The sequence below is a fragment of the Kogia breviceps genome, chromosome 6, assembly GCF_026419965.1.
Source record: "Kogia breviceps isolate mKogBre1 chromosome 6, mKogBre1 haplotype 1, whole genome shotgun sequence".
Lineage (NCBI taxonomy): Eukaryota > Metazoa > Chordata > Mammalia > Artiodactyla > Physeteridae > Kogia > Kogia breviceps.
Window position 1 is genome coordinate 58,399,693 of NC_081315.1, and position 19,879 is coordinate 58,419,571.

The 19,879-nt window shown below is 37.6% G+C and overlaps 1 protein-coding gene across 3 annotated transcripts in view; it reads right to left on the reverse strand.

Annotated features, from left to right (window-relative positions):
• The window catches only part of CCNI (cyclin I), a 34,357-nt gene that overhangs the window by 1,941 nt on the left and 12,537 nt on the right, over positions 1 to 19,879 (reverse strand). For 2 of the 3 annotated variants that reach the window (XM_059066940.2, XM_059066941.2), the window contains 4 exons: positions 9,871 to 9,999; positions 6,359 to 6,433; positions 6,058 to 6,198; positions 5,525 to 5,755 (listed from right to left, as the gene is read on the reverse strand). In XM_059066940.2, the coding sequence (XP_058922923.1) occupies positions 5,525 to 5,755; positions 6,058 to 6,198; positions 6,359 to 6,433; positions 9,871 to 9,999 (576 nt within the window). Of the gene's footprint in view, positions 1 to 3,860; positions 3,928 to 5,524; positions 5,756 to 6,057; positions 6,199 to 6,358; positions 6,434 to 9,870; positions 10,000 to 19,879 lie in introns of all 3 variants that reach the window. The other variant, XM_067035877.1, reaches the window with a different exon arrangement.

Sequence of the window (19,879 nt, forward strand, 5' to 3'; positions counted from 1 at the left end):
TTCCAACCTCCTTAGTGAAGACCAAGGTACAGATAAACATAAAATCCATTAAGCATTTAAAGAAGCAGACAGAGGCAAGAAAAAATTTAAATAAGGGATGGGGAAAGGCTAAGAATTTTGAACAACTTAAGTATTACTTTGTTTTTAAAACAGTAAGTGGAAACCTTTGACAAGTTATATTTTTGTAGAAAACAGCAGAATTGACAACAATTAAGAAAAAACGTTCTTGCTAATGTTTTTAATTTGGGAGTTTCACTAATTCCTTCTTATCCTTCAGGATAATTCAGGTATCAGTCCTTTTTGAAGCCACCCTTGACTCCCCTTAACTCCCCGACAAACCCAAATTTTAGGGTCACCTGTTTTTGTATCAACCTGTCATCATACTTACCACACTGCATTAGAATAATCTATTTAACCATTTATGCTTTTCTACTATAGACTACAAGATTCCAAGAGGTAGGCACTGTATCATGTTCATTTTTATTCCCTAAGTTTATAGCACCAATGACTGTACCTGGAAGGCCCTCAAAATCTTACTTGTGATAGAGAGTCTAATTAGTTGCTCTTTGCCTTACTTTCCCTGCAATTATAGCTCTAGTCAGAATTCCTCTAGCAACATGTATTTCTCCCTATTCAAATTTCTTTAGCAGCACCCCAAGTGCCTGCCAGAAATAATCTAACCTCTTTAGCTTGGTATTAAGAAGGCTCTCCACAATCTGACCCACCCTTCTTTTCCAGCCTTATTTCCTCCTACCATATCCCAATTTGTGCTCTACATTCCTGCCAAACAGGCCTGCTCTCTACTCTGCACAAATCTTGCCCTTTCTTACTTTACCCTTGCTCATCCTGTTTCTACATGATGAAACTGTATTATGTATTCCTTCTAGGTCTGGCTAACTGATGCCACCTCCAGGAAGCCTATCTCGACTATTTAACTATCAGGGATCACTTTCCGGTCTAATATATTCTATATATAATCAATTCTTATTCATACCTATAAAACCTGTAGCACACAGCATGACTTTGCAATACCACAGAGAAAATAAAGGAAAATAACATGCTCTGCAAGAACATATTTGGTGACAAAATTATTTTTATCTCTAAATATACTCATTACTTGTTACCCAGGAAAGTATCAGTGGAAAGGAAGACGAAAGGCAGGTGTTAGTCATCATGCAGTACAAAAGTAAAAATGTCTGAAGTTGTCAAAAACTATACGCGAAAATGACCATTTTTAAGTAGTTTTTGTTCACTAATTTTTTTCCCCTAGTTTGAAAGGCACTAGATAACACCCTAACAAACAGGTAAGATATTATTAACTAGTATTAGAATTTCTTTTCCTCTCTTAAAAGAAAAAAATTATATAGTAACTTTCAAACTTACAACTGTAGGCTAGAGCTTATCGTGTCCCAGGGATGTGGAACAAGCTAAGCCATGCTAAAAACAATGGAACAAAACACACAGGATAGGGATGGGGCTTCAAAGTTCTTTAAGGCAACTGGTACTCTAGGCCAGGTACCACGCTTCTTCAAAAAGCCTACAAAAGAGAGGTAACAGAAAAAAAGACAGGAATTGGGAAATGAAAAGAAGGCTACAGGTTAAAAATTATTTTAAGTACCTAGGTTTAATGAACTGTTCTTTAACGAATGATACTTAATGGCCTAAAAAGGAAAAATATCACAAATATTCTAATGCCTTGGTCACTGGGCACAGTATTACAGAAGAATCCTGACAAAACACATGTATTTCAAGTAAAAGGAAGACTATGTCACTATAAACTTCCTCTGAAAATAGTAAGTAAATAGGGAGTTCTATTTATAGGTGAGGACTGGCAGAAAATGGGGCTAGAAAGACAATGAAGATTATGCAAACCAATACCATTTAATGAACTACTTTCACCCAAGTTGAGTCCTTTGTCTAAAATAATGCATCAAAATAAATTTCTTCTACTACAACCTAAATTTGTTCTAAGAAAAAAACTAATATGGCCCTCATTGAGATAAAGTGGAGGAAACAAAATAAGCACATGTACTGGAATTACTGCAACTTTAGACACCAGACAAGTCCTCTAATGAACCTGTTATAAAAAGATTTAAAATGAACTTGTTCTGATTGCAAAGTGTCAAGAGAACATTTAACTATCTCCCCAAATTTAAATATGGTAACCATTTTAAAGCATCCCCTGCAACGACAAACAGAACTATAACATAGCTCACCAAGGAGGTAGGGTAAATAGCATTGAAAGTTTACAGAGCAGACATCCAAATAGGTTACTGATGGGAAGAGGGGATCAGAACAGCATGTAACAGATGTAATTGGTTCAGATGGACCCATAAGGTTCAATGGACAGCATAAAGCACTGAAAATACCGTGCAGTACAGTAAGTAGTCTGACTTTAAGCACCTTTAAGAAGAACTAGAAGACCCTGGTGGGGAAGATCTGCTTCCTTAACTCCATACTCTAATTTTAAACTACACCACAGCCGAAACATCTACTTTGACTAGTGCTTGACTAGGGACTAGGAAGACCACCACACTACTCTGGGTAGATTTAACATCCTGAGATAATCAAGGGTGGACCACATCAGTCAGAAAGAGGAGAACATTGAGTATAGCCACAGAAGCAGAGCAATGAAAGAAGGGGTAAGAGGAAAGAGAGGGTTAGCTATTCCAGAATGATGATCAACAACAGGTAGCAAAAGAGATAAGAGGGGTGGTGATGGGGATAGTGGAGTGAGGAGTGAGGGGACTAGGAGGGACAAGAAGCTTGCATTTCAAACCAGGGAACACTCACTGTACTTCGTCTGAAGTCCAAAGGGAATACAGAGTTGGTGATAGTGGGCTCCCTCACAACATGAGATGTCTATGATGGACAATTAAGCAGTCCTCTCAAACCAGGACCCTGGGAAACGTGTCAGAAGTAATTCCAGCATGATCTTACCATCTGATACAAGAATTTCCTAAACTACAACCAGAAATCCAGGAGCAACATCTGATATTACTATGGCCTTGTCATGGGTCTAATTACAAAGATATTAGTCTTGGTGTTCCTACATGAACACAAGTAAACTTAGCAAAGAAAATTGAGTCTTAAAGAATAAGGAGCCACTCAGATTTGGGCCATGAGGGTTTCAGAGAACTGCTAAAACCAAGTCTCAAAATCTCTGAAGTTCTGTGACCTTACTTGTTTTAAACTGTCTTCCTCATTATATAACTTGACTACTACATGAAGCAGAGACTTTTTAGAATCACTGTATCCCCATTGCCTTGATCATAGATTTCTCAATAAATGTCTATGGAATATAACTATATACATATACAAGAGAAAGGAACAGTAGTTTTCAAACTATGTCCAAATAGCTTATGAAAAGGAAGAGGCCATGTTGAATAGGACTGCATCTGATAGGCCTGTGCCCCAAACACACATTATGAAGTAATACTTTACTACTTAGGATTTTGGGATTGTGTGTGTACAAGATTTTGTTGGGGGTGAGGGAAGGGTTCCAGTTCTAAAGGAAACTCTTAAAACCACTGGACTAGAATCTTCAAGGTTTCTGTGGTACAGAAAAAGCACTGGGGTTTTTTTTAGTTTTCTTTGCTACTAAGTTCTGTGTGTCTCTGAGAAAGTCCCAAGTTCCCTGGACTGCAGCTATAAAATAAAGGTGTTGAATGATATGATTTCTAAGAAGGTTCCTTCAAATTCCAAGCTTATAATAATAATACGTGGGGAAAACAGTTTCAGTGAACACTTTCTTCTAGCACCAGAAGACTTACAAAAGAGAATAAGCAGATTCTCTAGTGTTCTTCAGTAGAGAACAAGCCCTCAAAGCTACAGAATATACATGCTATTTACATTCTTACTATTTATGCTTCGAAGCCTGTCCTTTCTCTGTGACAGCAACTCTTCATATAGCAAATTTTCTCTGGCCTAGATTGGAAACAGGCACAGAGACCAAGTCATGGAGGCATTTAGAAATATGTCCTTTGTTCCAATAAAAAGATGAAAAATGTAGGAGGTAGGAGGTTCTCTTAATGTCCCTTCCCCTCCTTCTGCAGTCTAATGTAAAAGATTAGTATTCAACTTCATTTTCCAACACTCTAGGTAGGCAAAGTAAATGTTCTGTGCTACACTATTCACTTATGTGGTAGTTTATGTTAGTTTCTAAAAATTCTCACTAAACAGTAACCATCTCCTTGGGTATATTTTCATTATAGCATTTATTTCAATGCAAAGAAGCACTTCTCAATTATTTTAATCTAACACATGTAATTAAAAGAACATAAAGGAGAAATAGCCTTTGTTACACTAACATCATGTTTCCCAGGGATACAGAACAAGCTGAGCCATGCTAAGAACAGTGGAACCGGACACATGTAAGAGGAATGGAGCTCTAGTTGATATATTGCTCTGACCATCATCATCATTCTTTTTATGAAAAGACTCTCAAGCCCTTCTCTGCTCACAAACTAGGGCATGATATTCTCAGCTGAGAGGTTGCCCTGAAGTATACCTTACATGTCTGGGTCTGCTAACTTTCATAGCTCATATCTATAAAATCATCAATTATAACTATCTTATAAAACACCAAATTCAAGTATTCTCTTTTCTTTTATAGAATTATAAGTTTTATTAGCTCAATAACTGCAGCTCTTTGAAGTTAGTTCTTTTTATATTACAAAATGTTTTTAAGCTCAGAATTTAACAGGCTCTGCTCTAAATAACTCAATGAAACAAACCAGAATAACTACTGCCAAATGAGAATAAATAGGGACATATATATTTAAAGGGAAAGTAGGTTCATATGCCTTTTATGGACTCAGTTGGCCAAGGAGTATGGTTTGCAGCAGATCTAAACTTGTAGGTTCTATTTGGTGACATGAATAGAAGCAATAAGGATTCTCTCCAAGTTGCTGCTAACACACAGCACCATTACTAATTTTTCATTTGAATGAGAATTTTCTTCACTAAACTTACTTTTTATACAGACAAGTTGATAAAAATTTAACTGACCACTAACATTTTGTATCAATTTGCAGATATAAGTTATTAACCAATCTTAAGCAAGAGTGAGAACACCAGGACTTCAGGAAGTCCTGGAACTTCAGGAATATAGTTTCTGTTTGCCAAATATTTCCCTCTCTAGCCAACGATAAATTATCTGCTTGTCTAAAAAAGTAACTTCTTGAAATTTATGTTTTTGACTTTTATAAAATGAGTAAGTCAGAAGCACTATAATGAAACCTACAAATATAGCTAGGAATGTTCTTCATACAAAACTAATGGAGAATATATTATCAAGAATCTTACTAACTTTTAAAGTAATCTAGAAGGGATGAAAAGAATCAAGAAAATACTATCTAAACTTTAAAAGAGGAAAAAAAGACATCTAACACATAAATTTAAAGTGTGTAAAACTATTCTCTACTCTTAAAAATGTCTTAGTTTTATAACTATCTGCTAACCCTATGTATCCCAATAGGAGAAAAAAATTTTAAATGAACACTTTAATTAGACTGACACCTACCTGTGCTTTCTGAAGCAGTTCAATTGTAAGAGGAAGCCAATCAGGAATGAGTTTCTCCATTTCCAAACTAACCATGGCCAGGGCAAGCATGGATCCTTTGAATTGCAGAAGTTGGCTGCAGGCCATACAGTGAAGTAATTGCTTGGTAAGGACTGCCAAATGTTGAGATGGGCTCAGTTTGGGCAAACTAAAAAGTAACTGAGGCCTAGTTGACACTGCAATGGCATGGAACTAAAAAAATAAAAAAAAAATCACAAGAACATCATTCTAGTTTTACTCAAATATCTAAATAAGCTATATACAAAAACTGATGTAACCTCAGGTATTACTCAGTTTCTAAGTTTGCAATTTTAGCTTCAATGATTTGACATATACCCCAATTTCTCATTTTTCCTTGGCTAAATGCAATAATTTTCCTTTTCCTAAAAATCAGAACAACAACAACAAAAAATGAGCAGGCAATCTACTTTTCAAGTTACTGAAATAGGACTACACATTCAAACAAGAAACTAAAAGATTTCAGGTATATTTACAATGTGAAGAAAATCCAATGGTGTGGCTGTGTGAAGATCCCAATTCAACTTATCCAGAATAATTCTCTCCATCCTCAGAATTTCAGACGAAGAACATCCACAGAAACTATCTCTTGCCAACACCTTCAGTACTGGTATTCTCTATCCAAAGCAAAGGGGGATGGGGCAGGAGGACAGGACAGAAAAAAAATAAACTCATTTTTCAGTTTTTGAAACTGAAATAAACTGTTAGTAAACAGAAAACAATAAAAGGATAATTTCAACAAAGAGACATGACTAATCTTTAAAGGAAAATATTTACCTCGTCTTCCTCAACAGTCTTGGCAGCTAGGAAAAAACAGCTGATTGCAATACAACTTAGGTATTTTGGGTGGGCCTAAAATGGGGAAGAGAGAAAAAGCAACTTCAGTTATTCTTCAAAAAGTTAAGAGTTAAAAGTATGCACACAATTCTATGGAACTCAATTAATCTGATTCCTACCCATTGCTTTCTTTTTTTTCTTTTTTAATTAATTTATTTATTTATGGCTGTGTGGGTCTTCGTTTCTGTGCAAGGGCTTTCTCTAGTTGTGGCAAACGGGGGCCCCTCTTCATCACAGTGTGCGGGCCTCTCACTATTGCGGCCTCTCTCATTGCAGAGCACAGGCTCCAGACATGCAGGCTCAGTAGTTGTGGCTCACAGGCCCAGTTGCTCCGCGGCATGTGGGATCTTCCCAGACCAGGGCTCGAACCCGTGTCCCCTGCATTGGCAGGCAGATTCTCAACCACTGCACCACCAGGGAAGCCCCTCTACCCACTGCCTTCTAAGATCAGAGCTAAATTTTAACTTCATAACCTCAGCCTTATTATACTCTATGGAAATACTAAGACCATTCCATTGTTGGAAGTTCAACCAATACTAGTTAGCCAAAGTTAATTTCTATCCAGCAGAGATGAGCTTGATTTTAGAATACATTTTTTTATTTAATAAAATTCCCCAAATTAAAAATATATTTGTGGGGGCCTCCCTGGTGGCGCAGTGGCTGGGAGTCCGCCTGCCGATGCAGGGGACACGGGTTCGTGCCCCGGTCCGGGAGGATCCCACATGCAGCGGAGCGGCTTGGGCCCGTGAGTCATGGCCGCTGAGCCTGTGCGTCCGGAGCCTGTGCTCCGCAGCGGGAGAGGCCACAGCAGTGAGAGGCCCGCGTACCACAAAATATATATATATTTGTGTATTTTTTAACCTAGTTTTATTCTCTTTGCCTGTTATATCAGTTAGATTAACATACTAGATGTTAGGGGAATTAAACAGAAAGAAGGGAAAATAAAATGAAGGCTATTAATATATTTCACATGCTTTAAAAAATTATAGGATGCTAGCAGATGAAATTTTCTAATTAAATATTAACCCAAAAAATTATATATTCAAGATCCATGATAAGAATGAAAGGCTCCTAAATATATACAGAACCAATTAGTGGGGAAAAAAACCTTTCTTGGGTTTGACACCCATAGGAGGGCTTGAATTTGCCTATTTTCCTTATCTATAATAAGTAGGCACACTTTCTACGTCATTGGTAGAATAAGGGTTTGCCAACCCAGCATCAGAATCCAATTTTAAATAATCAGGACAGGGATTTCCCTGGCAGTCCAATGGTTAGGATTTGGTGCTTTCACTGTCATGGCCTGGCCGGGGTACTAAGATCCCATAGTTGCTTGGTGCAACCAAATAAATAATCATGATAATTTAGTCCAATTATATTGAATGACACAGAGATAAGTTATATAACACAAAGAAAACCTGTTTCAACATTTATTTTATACCTAAATATTACATTCCCATGAAGCCTTGGGGAAGGCTTCTGATGACCAGAGTATGGCCTTGATTAGTTATTTAATAAACATGCCAACCTATGACCATTGTGCCTCAGTATAAGTGACAGACTGTCTAGGAATCTTCCAATTCTCTGCCTGTATGAGAAATAAAAGCTAGTTCAATACTATCAATGTTTTAAAATAATCATTAATATTAATCAGAATATTACTGTTTAGAAAGCACTGCCATAGATATATCTTCTTTTACAGATGAGAAAAGAGTCTCAGAGGTTAATGAACACCACACAAGTGATCTAGAAAGTGAAGTTAGATCTTGTTGCTAAGACAGTTTTCCAGGTTCCCTTATTTCTCCATGTACACAACATATCAAAACCATATCCCTGAGGTAATCAGAGTTCATTACAAAGAAGAGAGTCCAACAGTTAACAACTTTGGGTAGGAAATGCAACCCCCAAATCAAGGGCACCAATAATAAATTTAGTACTGAAAAGAATCCCAACAGCAAATATATGTGTGTGTGTTTTTTAAACAAATAGTAGTTCTCAATCCTGGATGTATACCAGAATCATCTATGTAGTTTGTTTTTGTTTATTTAAATACAGATGTCCAGATCTCACATACTAGAGATTCAGATTCATTATGTCTGGGATAGGGCTCGAGGTCTATTACTTTTAAAGAATTTCATAGTACCTTCTTCTGCATGGCTGGAATTGAGGTTCCATTCACTGTTGCAGCCCTTCAATGGTCTGCTTTAAGCACTTTAAACTATGAATACATTTTAGATGAATTGTTTCAATATAGATTAACCATATCTAAGTATCTGATGCTAGTTGCATGATAGGACCCATTAAATAAGCAATATGAAGGAAATGATATTTTACTTGGCAAAATTCTCTAATTGTTCCAGAAACTTCCCCTAAATCTGTTTAAAATGTTTAATAATAAGGCCAGTAAAAATCTTCTCTATGATAGAAGCTACAACAAGTCCATTAAAATTTTTGAGGAATATACAACCCAAGAAACGACACTAACCTCAAACGCATCTTTCTTTGTGAAAGGGAGATTAGCTACAGTAGGGAACTAAGGAGAAGGGAGGGGGACTTCATGCTGAGATAAATGTAGGCATCTCAGATAACCCAGACTTCAGGCAATTAGTATCATAATTTAAGTTTCTTTACTCTCAAAAGTAGAAGTTTGAAACACAGAAAGGTAACTTGAGTGGCCATCCAAATTCTCCACTCGTAATTCTTTGGCTTCTATTTTTTTTTATACCTAATAACAAAGAATATGGTACCCTCAGCACTGAATACATCACTCCTGCAGCTACATATTCCTAGGCATACAAATAACAACTGAATTGCTTTTCGTGCCTTGCTATTGAATAAATGTTGACTTTCTGCTTTAAAACTGTTGTGGGCCTACTATGACTGATTTCACATAATATAACCAACAATATATTATAGCAATAGGGAAAACATAAACTTACCTGTAATGCTGCCATTTAACAAAAATACAACGAAGTTATTTTATGACAGTTCAGTTCATCTTGTTATACTCCTCTAGAAAGTATTTATATATTGTTCAGAGAACTACACAAAAGGGATTCAATAAATAAGTAATGACAGAGAAAAATATGCAATAGGCTTATACTTTTCTAGTCTGATTCACTGTTCACAACTAGTACTCAATGTGTTAAAAAGATGACTGAACATTTTGCCAATGCTACATGGTTTGTATTAAAATCAAGAGATCAAAACTTTCATAGGTTAAGTATAAGTTAGGAATACTTGTAGCCAAAAGAAAAGTATATAATTAGAAACATTTCCGAACACTTAAAACAACAACAGAAGACATCGTGTCTTCTTATAAGTATATATATAATCTTTAGGAAGGTTTTCCACTCCTTCCCACTTTGTAGAATGTTTTACTAATAGTCCCTGGTGTAGCATATAAACCCTCAAAAAAGAAGTTGTATGTAAGTGTATTCTAAAATATTTACCTTTACAGTAGCTAAGAACCTGTCCAAAAGACTGCTAGCCAGAGCAAATGTTTCTGGGTAAAGGTTGAATTGGTACTTGAGTTTGGCCAGCCACTGAATCACTTCATCTCTCTGGGATGGAGAAACATTCTATAAGGGAACATAAAAATAAAGACAGCAAGTAAAGTTTCAAGTTATCATCAAGGATATGTTTGTAATTCTTGTTTATAAAAGGTTAGCAAATGCTATGGAATATGTGTTTATACATTAAAAATGTTTTTAAGTTTATTCAAAATCTATCAAACTTGAGATAAATGAAGATAAAACCTTATGTACTAGTTATAGCATTTAATATCAATATCCAATATTCTCTTATTAAATAAAATTTTCACAGTGTCATCTCACTATATATCTATACTTTAATTAAATTGAGGTTTTAAAGTTTAGGTAACACTAATATCAACTGATAGTAATTTTGGAAGTAAGTTTTCTTAATTCTTGAGAATAAGAAAATATACTGAATTTCTTTCTAAGGCAGCAAATAGCCATTAAACTATCTTAGGAAACACAAATGGACTATGATAACAGAATGATAGTCCATTAAAAACAAAACTAAAGTCAAGAGGAATAAATGAAAAATATCAGGAATAAGAGACAAATTACACATTTAAAGATGATGAAAGAATATTGAAGGGGGAATTAACCTGAACCAACTTATCATACAGAGATCACTGCACAAACGCTGAACACTACTGGCGTTTTAATCTTCCAACATATTACTTTTAACTGCGGGATATAGGCTTCATTTTTAAAAGGTACACACTTTAAAGCAGTATTTAACGATTTACTCTTCAGTTTTGTAAGCACCATAAAAAACAAACCTACTAATACTTAATCTACTACTAATAAATAAAATAGATCTATTTAAGTACTACTTCTGCCAGGTAAACACAACAAAGAACAGAAATAACTCTGTGATTAGTGGAAAAGACTATTTTCAATAAGTGAGAGTTCCAGACAAGTAAAGGTTTAATCTAAGCACTGCAGGATTTATCATCATAACCATTTTGGATAGAAATCTCTTTAAAAATAAATATAATACTTATCTCATTCCTCAGAAAGTACAAAGACCACAGCTTAAACCTTTTTCCTGATCATTCAGGGTCAACTTTATGAAATTAATTCCTATATCACATAAAGATGCCTCAAGAGCTACTAAAGCATGAAGGGCTGTACATCTTGACAATATATCTCCTCAAACAGGTATTTCAGTTGGAATTTCTTCTCTCTTTCCTCTTGGCTTTCTTTAATTTTGTAAGGAATAAGTGCCTTGATGATCAATATAATCTCTACTATTGCACTGGCTAGTTTCTCTAATTTTATTCCAACTCCTCTTTCTGTCAGTTTTCAGCTTTGACACAACAAAATAAAGTGTTTCTGTGTTGGCCAAACCAACTAATCACACACATAATTTTTATATTTAGCTCTAAACTCAGTTATAACTGGAATTTTAGAAGGTTAACTGCCATACATTCACCTTCTTGTCAATTCCTTTTGTCAAATAAAAATTGACTCTAGAATACTGCACAAGAAATACTGAGAAGAAAATGACATAAAGATGGTTTACAACCTCTTATATTTACATCTCACCACTAAGCTGGTGTTAAGACTATGAACAATAATCTGAAAACATCTGACAATCAAGACATTTAACTGAGTTCATATTAATGAACATTAAGTGTCAATCATATGATAGGTCATGGGAATACAATGAAGAATGAACTCTGGGACTTCCCTGGTGGCAAGGTAGTTAAGAATCTGCCTGTCAATGCAAGGGACATGGGTTCGATCCCTGGTCCAGGAAGGTCCCACATGCTGCAGAGCAACTAAGCCTGTGTGCCACAACTACTGAGCCTGTGCTCTAGAGCCTGCGTGCCGCGACTACTGAGCAGGTGTGCTGCAACTACTGAGACCCACGTGTGTAGAGCCCATGCTCCGCAATAAGAGAAGCCACCGCACCACAACTAAAGAAAGCCCGCATGCAGCAACGAAGACCCAATGCAGCCAAGGGGGGAAAAAAAAGAATGAACTCCCTCTTTAAAGTCTCACGGTGAGGCAAACAATCAGAAAATGTCAATAAAATATGGTAAGCATTAGAATAGAGGCATGCACAGGGTGCTAGCGGACCACACTCCAAGGGCACCTGGCCCAGTGTGGGAGTAGAGTAAAAGGCTCTTGAAGGCGACAGTAACTAACACTTGTATCTTAAGAGTGAGGGGATGGGGGCGATCATTTGCGAGGCAAGGAAAAGAACCAAGTGTTTTAAACCTGTGAACTTTGAAGGATAGGACCAATGTCAATCTGGAGGTAATAACCTATTGTTAAGCTCCTCGTATTTGCAAATAAAAATCAAGATGGATGGAAAAGACTGCTAGAAACAGATACTCTGATGACTAGTGAAACTAGTGATACAATTCAATGAATCAAAAAGAAACAATAAGGTAGTTCATGGGACTCAAGTTGTGGGCTTGACAGATTTGGGGTATATAGGGTAGAAGGGAACTGTATGTCCTGCACAGACTATTATCCAACTTGACAGAGGAAACTGTAGTTACACTATTAAAGCCAGGAGTTGGATTTTCACTCTCACAAAAGGAGTCTGAAAAAGGCAGCAAAATACTATCTGGCTTCTCCAGAGGTGGGAGGAAGCAGACACAGCCCTACAGCTAGTCCCTAGGTCAGACAGCTCTTAGCATGGTCACTGGTTTTACAATATTCCATTTTCCATAGAGCCTTGAGGTGCTACTTTAAGAGCTGGACTAGGGGCCCCTAAGGGTCCCTGGGAACCAAGTGAAGCAATCACAAAACTATTAGATGGAGAGAGTTAAGTATTCAAGAGAAATTAAATTTCTACCAAGGTGCGCTTTTATCTAAAAATGCCAAAAAAAACCAAAAAAGTAATGTTAAGTAAGCCATCTGAACAATTCAATTACAAGGAAAAGCAGATGGTGATACAATCTGGTGAAACTGGGGACGCTTTTAGGGAGATGAAAGAACAATGATCTAGAGTAGCAATGAGGAACAAAAACACCATTACTTCTACCTTCAGGTCAGAGATATAGGAGAAAAAAAAAAACCCTAAATAACAGATTATATTATGTAATGTGACTATCTGGTGTTTGACATTAAACAAATAACACAAGCATATAACTTATAACTGTAAGCAGTCCCACAGAAGATGGACATAATGTTCTGTAAGTATGGGTGTAACACAAGGGAACACAGTTAAATAGAGATTTCCATACCATATTTATAATTAAATGATATAACTTATGTAAAACACACAGAATGCAAAAGGCACTTAAATATTAGTTTTGTCCTTTCCCTCCTCTAAAAATACCTGGTACTCTGATGCCAGAAAAAACAAATTTAGAAAATATTACATATAAATAATTCTCTTAAACCAGTTATAATGCAATTAGTTAGGAAAGAGATCATGACAATTTTTGGATTTTAACTTATATTAAAAACTTGAGAATAGAGCCAAGAAAGCATTGTTGCAAGGCTAGTATTATCAACACTAGCCAAAACTAACAATAACCAAAAAAACCCCATAGAAGATAATGGTTTGAGAAGACTTGACTCTTAAGTGAAGTGATACTGATCCTAAGATCACTTTTTCAAGTCAGTTCAAACCTGTACTGAACAGTAATATTATCAGAATAGATTTAAACAATTAAGTTCTGTGCATAAGTAATCCCATCAGGGAGGGAGGGCGGGAGGAAGGAAGGAGGTCTGCCTACCCCAGATAGTATTTTAGTATTTCCTGATCAAGGGATCTCTTTTCTCTTTTTTTTTTTTTTTTTTTTTTGCTTGAGGTACGCAGGCCTCTCACTGTTGTGTTGTGGCGCCTCTCCTGTCGCGGAACACAGGCTCAGCGGCCACGGCTCACGGGCCCAGCCGCTCCGCAGCATGTGGGATCTTCCCGGACCGGGGCACAAACCCGCCTCCCCTGCATCAGCAGGCGGACTCCCAACCACTGCGCCACCAGGGATATGGATTTCTCAAATAGGGTTAAGAGAGTTCAGTAAATTGGTTGGACAACTAATCCCACAGAGAATTTATAATGGTTTGATTCAACCTGGTAAAACACAGGGCTTTATATTCCACATGCTGCTATTCTTATCATTAAAACACAAATCCTTGGGCTTCCCTGGTGGCGCAGTGGTTGAGAATCCGCCTGCCCATGCAGGAGACACGGGTTCGTGCCCTGGTCCGGGAAGATCCCACATGCCGCGGAGCAACTAAGCCCGTGAGCCATGGCCGCTGAGCCTGTGCGTCCGGAGCCTGTGCTCCGCAACGGGAGAGGCCACAACAGTGAGAGGCCTGCATACCGCAAAAAAAAAAAAAAAAAAAAAACACAAATCCTCCCCAGCTTTAAACTCTAAAAGGTTCACCATTACCTAAAAGATTCAGTATAACCCCCCAGGCATGGCATACAAATCCCTCTTTGACCTACCTCACTCACCTTTCATCACTTTCTGCCTTAAAATTCATAACAACAGTACTTGTATTTATGTTCTTCCTTGTTCCTGTAATGCTACTTACATCACAGCTCCTTTGCTCATACTGCTTCCTCTGGTTGAACACACTCCCTCTCTTTTCCCTGCCTTATTATTTATCTTTTAAGAGATATTTCAATGGTCAGTCCCCACCAGATACTTTTCCCCGTAAGTCAGGCTAAGTACCTTCCTGTGCTCCCACAGCATCTCTTGTCACAACTATTAAATTCAACATTTTTTTAAAAATTACCTTACTGCTTTTGCTTATGACTGAGTAGGTAGCAGCAAACCTACACTCTAGCTGAGAACTAGAAAAGCTATTAACAACAGCAACAGAAAGGCATGAGAACTGCTAGGACAACAGGGCCTTGAGGAGCCAAGATTCTGGAGAGGAGATAACAATAAGAGAGGAATCAACACTCTGCATAGCTTCCCCTTTCAGGCATCTGCCCATCCTGTGAGTATGGCAAGAAGTGTAAAGTATGAGCAAAGAAACCAACAGAGCTTTGGGGAGTCTTACAAGGCAAGAGACAAAATTTGGAGACTTGAGGAGCCAAGAACCTAGTGGGAAGAGGAAGGGTCACAGATCTGAATGTGACACTCAGCTGACTTTCCTCTTAATTCACTTTCTGAATGAAATTCTCGAGTTGGGAAGGACAAAGATCTCAGAGGCTAAGCAGAAAGCCTTTGAAAAGCAAGAATGAGTTCAGGAGGAGTTTAGCACCCTTCAGGAATAAGGGGCACTGGTAAACACTCCAAGCACTCAGCTGGAATCCTTGGAGACACTCCAGGAGTTGGGGGCAACCAGAGGTGATGAAGCCATACCCAACGGCAATGCAGCCTCCAATCAGCACAGTCCCTCAGTGGATTAAAGTGATTAACCTCCTCTTCAGTTTGCCCACCAGAGGGAAGACTGAACCATCCTGCAGAAAGATAGCATCTAGAGCCTATACAATTTTTCATAATGTTCAGCAACCAATCAAAAATAACCAGACATGACAAGACGAACTAAGTGATCAAAAACCAAGAGAAAAAAAAGGGGCAACAAAAAGATTTCAGTCTTTGAGTTACCAGAAAAGGACTTAATATACAAGTAAATAGAGGATGGAAGACAGATGACAATTTTCAAGAGAGAAATGAAATCTATAAAAAAATCCACAAGGGAAATTCTAGAAGTGAAAAATACACCAACTCAAATTAAGAACCCAATACAGAACCTAACAACAAACTAGTCAAGGGTGGACAGCTATGCTTTGAGGAAAATTTATAGCTCTAAATAAATATATTAAAAAAGAAGAGGGCTTCCCTGATGGCGCAGTGGTTGAGAATCCGCCTGCCGATGCAGGGGTCACGGGTTCGTGCCCCGGTCCGGGAAGATCCCACATGCCGCGGAGCGGCTGGGCCCGTGAGCCATGGCCACTGAGCCTGCGCGTCCGGAGCCTGCGCTCCGCGACAGTGAGAGGCCACAACAGTGAGAGGCTCGCGTACCACAAAAAAAAAAAAAAAAAAAAAAAAAAAAAGAAGAAAACTGGAAAACCAATTATTTAAGCATCTATCTCAAGATAAAGAACAGCAAATTATATAAAGAAAGACAGAAATAACGAAAAAAAGCAAAACTAAAAAAAAAAAAAGACAAATGTATGATAGGGAAAATCAACAGAACTGAAACACTGATAGACCTCTAGAAAGGGTGATTAAGAAAGAAAAAGCACAAATCAACTAAGAAATGAAAAAGGGAACATCACCATGGACCCTTTAGATGTTAAAAAGAGGATATGAGTAACTTTACACAAATAATTTGAAAATTTAGATGAAATGAATAAATCCCTTGAAAAACACAACTCACCAAAACTGAGATAAGATTTAAATGAAGACCTGATTAGCCTCATATTTACCAAAGAAATGGGACTGATTATTAAATACTTTCCCACAAATAAATCTGTAGGCCCCAGTGGCTCTGCAGTAAAACCTGCCAACATTTAAGAAATAATATTAATCTAAACAAACTGAGAGCACTGGAAAAAAAAAAAAAAACGCAGGAACACTTCCCAACTCATTTTACAAAGCCAGCATAACTTTACCATGAAAACTTGACAAAGGCAATACAAACCAACCTGACCCATGTCCACAGATGCAAAACGCCTAATCAAAATATTAACAAAATCCAATGATGTATAAAAATTCAACACCTATTAATGAAAAAAATCTCTTAGCAAACTAATGCAGAGAAAGGAATTTCTTAGTCTAATAAAGATTAAAAAATATATAGCAAATATTATAGTTAATGGTGAAATATTGAAAACTTTCTCCTCAAATTCAGACTTCAGCAGTGTTCTGGAAACCCTAGCTAATTCTGTAAAACAAGAAATATAGAAAGTTTAAGGACTGGAAAGAACTAAATAAAACGATGATTATTCACATTTGACATCACTGAGTATAATACACAGAATACCCTAAAGACTCGGCAAACTATTAGTTAGTTAATTTAGTATGGTCTATATAAAAATCTATTTTATTTCTATATACCAGCATATAGAAGCAACCATGTAAAAAAATAAAAAATTTAAAACAATACCATTTGTAATAGCCTCAACAAGACTCAAATACCCAGGAATAAACCTAAATCACCAAACGTTAAAAGAAACCGAAGACCATCTTTAAAGAAAAATGGAGAAATACTCTATGTCCATGGAATAGAAGACTCATATTATACTCATGTTAATTCTTCCCCAAATCAATCTACAGACCAAAATCCCACAACTTCTTTTTATTTTTCAAAAATTGACAACTACATTTAAAAATACATATGAAAGAACAAACGGGCTTAAAATAGCCAAGACAAACTTAAAAGAAAAAACAAAGTTTATGCCACCAAAGGCTTATTATAATGCTACAATAACTGAGGAAGTGTGGTATTAAATAGAGGCAAACAGACCAATGATGAAAAAAGGGGCAAGAAACTAACCCACAAATGTATCTACTTATATACAGCAGTCACTTGATTAAAAACAAAAGTATATATCACGGGGGGACTTTCCTGGTGGTTCAGTGACTAAGACTCCGCACTCCCAATGCAGGGGGCCCAGGTTCAATCGCTGGTCAGGGAACTAGATTCCCCATGCCGCAACTAAAGATCCCACATGCCACAACTAAAAGATCCCACGTGCCGCAACAAGGATCCCATAAGCGGCAATGAATATCCCACATACCGCTACTAAGACCTGACACGGCCAAATAAATAAAGAAAAATAAAAGTACATTGCAGGGTAGTGGCGAAAAATGTCTTTCTAATAAATGATACTGGTTTTCCATATGGAGAAAAATTATTCTTGACTCCTCCTACTTCACACCATACCAAAAAGGAAAAACAAAATCCTATCTTCATTACCTTGGATTAGGCAAACTTTTTTTTTTCAGTATCTTTATTGGAGTATAATTGCTTTACAATGTTGTGTTAATTTCTTTTGTACAACAAAGTGAATCAGCTATATGTAGACATATATCCCCATGTCTCCTCCCTCTTGAGCCTCCCTCACACACTCCCTATCCCACCCCTCTAGGTGGTCACAAAGCACCGAGCTGATCTCCCTGTGTTATGCAGCTGCTTCCCACTAGCTATCTATTTTACATTTGGTAGTGCATATAGTCATGCTACTCTCTCATTTCATCCCAGCTTCCCCTTCCCCCTGTGGTCCTCAAGTCCATTCTCTACGTCTGCATCTTTATTCCTGCCCTGCCACTACGTTCAACAGTACCGCTTTTTTAGATTCCATATATGTACGTAAGCATACGGTATTTGTTTTTCTCTTTCTGACTTACTTTACTCTGTATGACAGACTCTGGGTCCATCCACCTCATTACAAATAACTCAGTTTCATTCATTTTTATGGCTGAGGGATATTCCACTTTATAGATGTGCCACATCTTTATCCATTAATCTGTCAATGGACATTTAGGTTGCTTCCATGTCCTGGCTATAGTAAATGGTGCTGCAATGAACACTGTGATACATGTATCTTTTTGAATTATGGTTTTCTCCGGGTATATGCCCAGTAGTGGGACTGCTGGGTCATACAGTAGTTCTATTTTTAGTTTTTTAAGGAAGCTCCATACTGTTCTCCACAGTGGCTGTATCAACTTACATTCCCACCAACAGTGCAGGAGGGTTCCCTTTTCTCCACACCCTCTCCAGCATCTATTGTTTGTAGATTTTTTGATGATGGCCATTCTTACCGGTGTGAGGTGATACCTCATTGTGGTTCTGATTTGCATTTCTCTAATGATTAGTGATGTTGAGCATCTTTTCATGTGTTTGTTGGCAACCAGTATGTCTACTTTGGAGAAATGTCTATTTAGGTCTTCTGCCCATTTTTGGATTCAGTTGTTTGGGTTTTTTTGGGGTTTTTTGGGGTTTTTTTTGCAGTACGCGGGCCTCTCACTGTTGTGGCCTCTCCCATTGCGGAGCACAGGCTCCGGACGCGCAGGCTCAGCGGCCATGGCTCACAGGCCCAGCCGCTCCGCGGCATGTGGGATCTTCCCGGACTGGGGCACGAACCCGTGTCCCCTGCATCAGCAGGCGGACTCTCAACCACTGCGCCACCAGGGAAGCCCAGTTGTTTGTTTTTTTGATATTGAGCTGCATGAGCTGCTTATATATCTTGGAGATTAATCCTTTGTCAGTTAGGCAAACATTTCTTTAAAAGGACTAAGCAAAACAATTTTTTTGATAATTTGGTCATTAAAAATTAAGAACTTCAGGGCTTCCCTGGTGATGCGGTGGTTGAGAGTCTGCCTGCCGATGCAGGGGACATGGGTTCGTGCCCCAGTCCGGGAAGATCCCACATGCCGCAGAGCGGCTAGGCCCATGAGCCCGTGAGCCATGGCCACTGAGCCTGCGCTCCGCAACGGGAGAGGCCACAACAGTGAGAGGCCCATGTACCACCAAAAAAAAAAAAATTAAGAACTTCTATTCATCAAAAGTCAACACAAATAGAGCTGAAGATATGTGTAATACACAGAGCCTGCAAAAGAAAGAACACTTAACAATTTAAAAAGGAAGTCAATGGAACACAGGTGAAAGATTTGAACAGACATTTAACCAAGAAAGGATATCTAATGGCCAAATAAGCACATGAAAAGCTGCTGAATTTCATTAGTTATCAAGGAAATGCAAATTAAAACCCAATGTGATACTATAACGCTCACCACAATAACTAAAATGAAAAAGACAGACAATACCAAGAGTTGACAAAGATGCAGAGCAACTTGAGACTTTCATACTCTGCTATAAGGGGTAAAAAAAAAAAATGTGGTATAACAACTTTGGTAAGTAACACAATTGGTGGTATCTGCTAAACCTGAGTATACACATATTCTAGGTTCTAGCAATTCTACCCCTAGGAATATATTCAACAGTAATGTACATGTATGTTCAACAAAAGACAAGCACAAAAAAAAACTCTAATGAC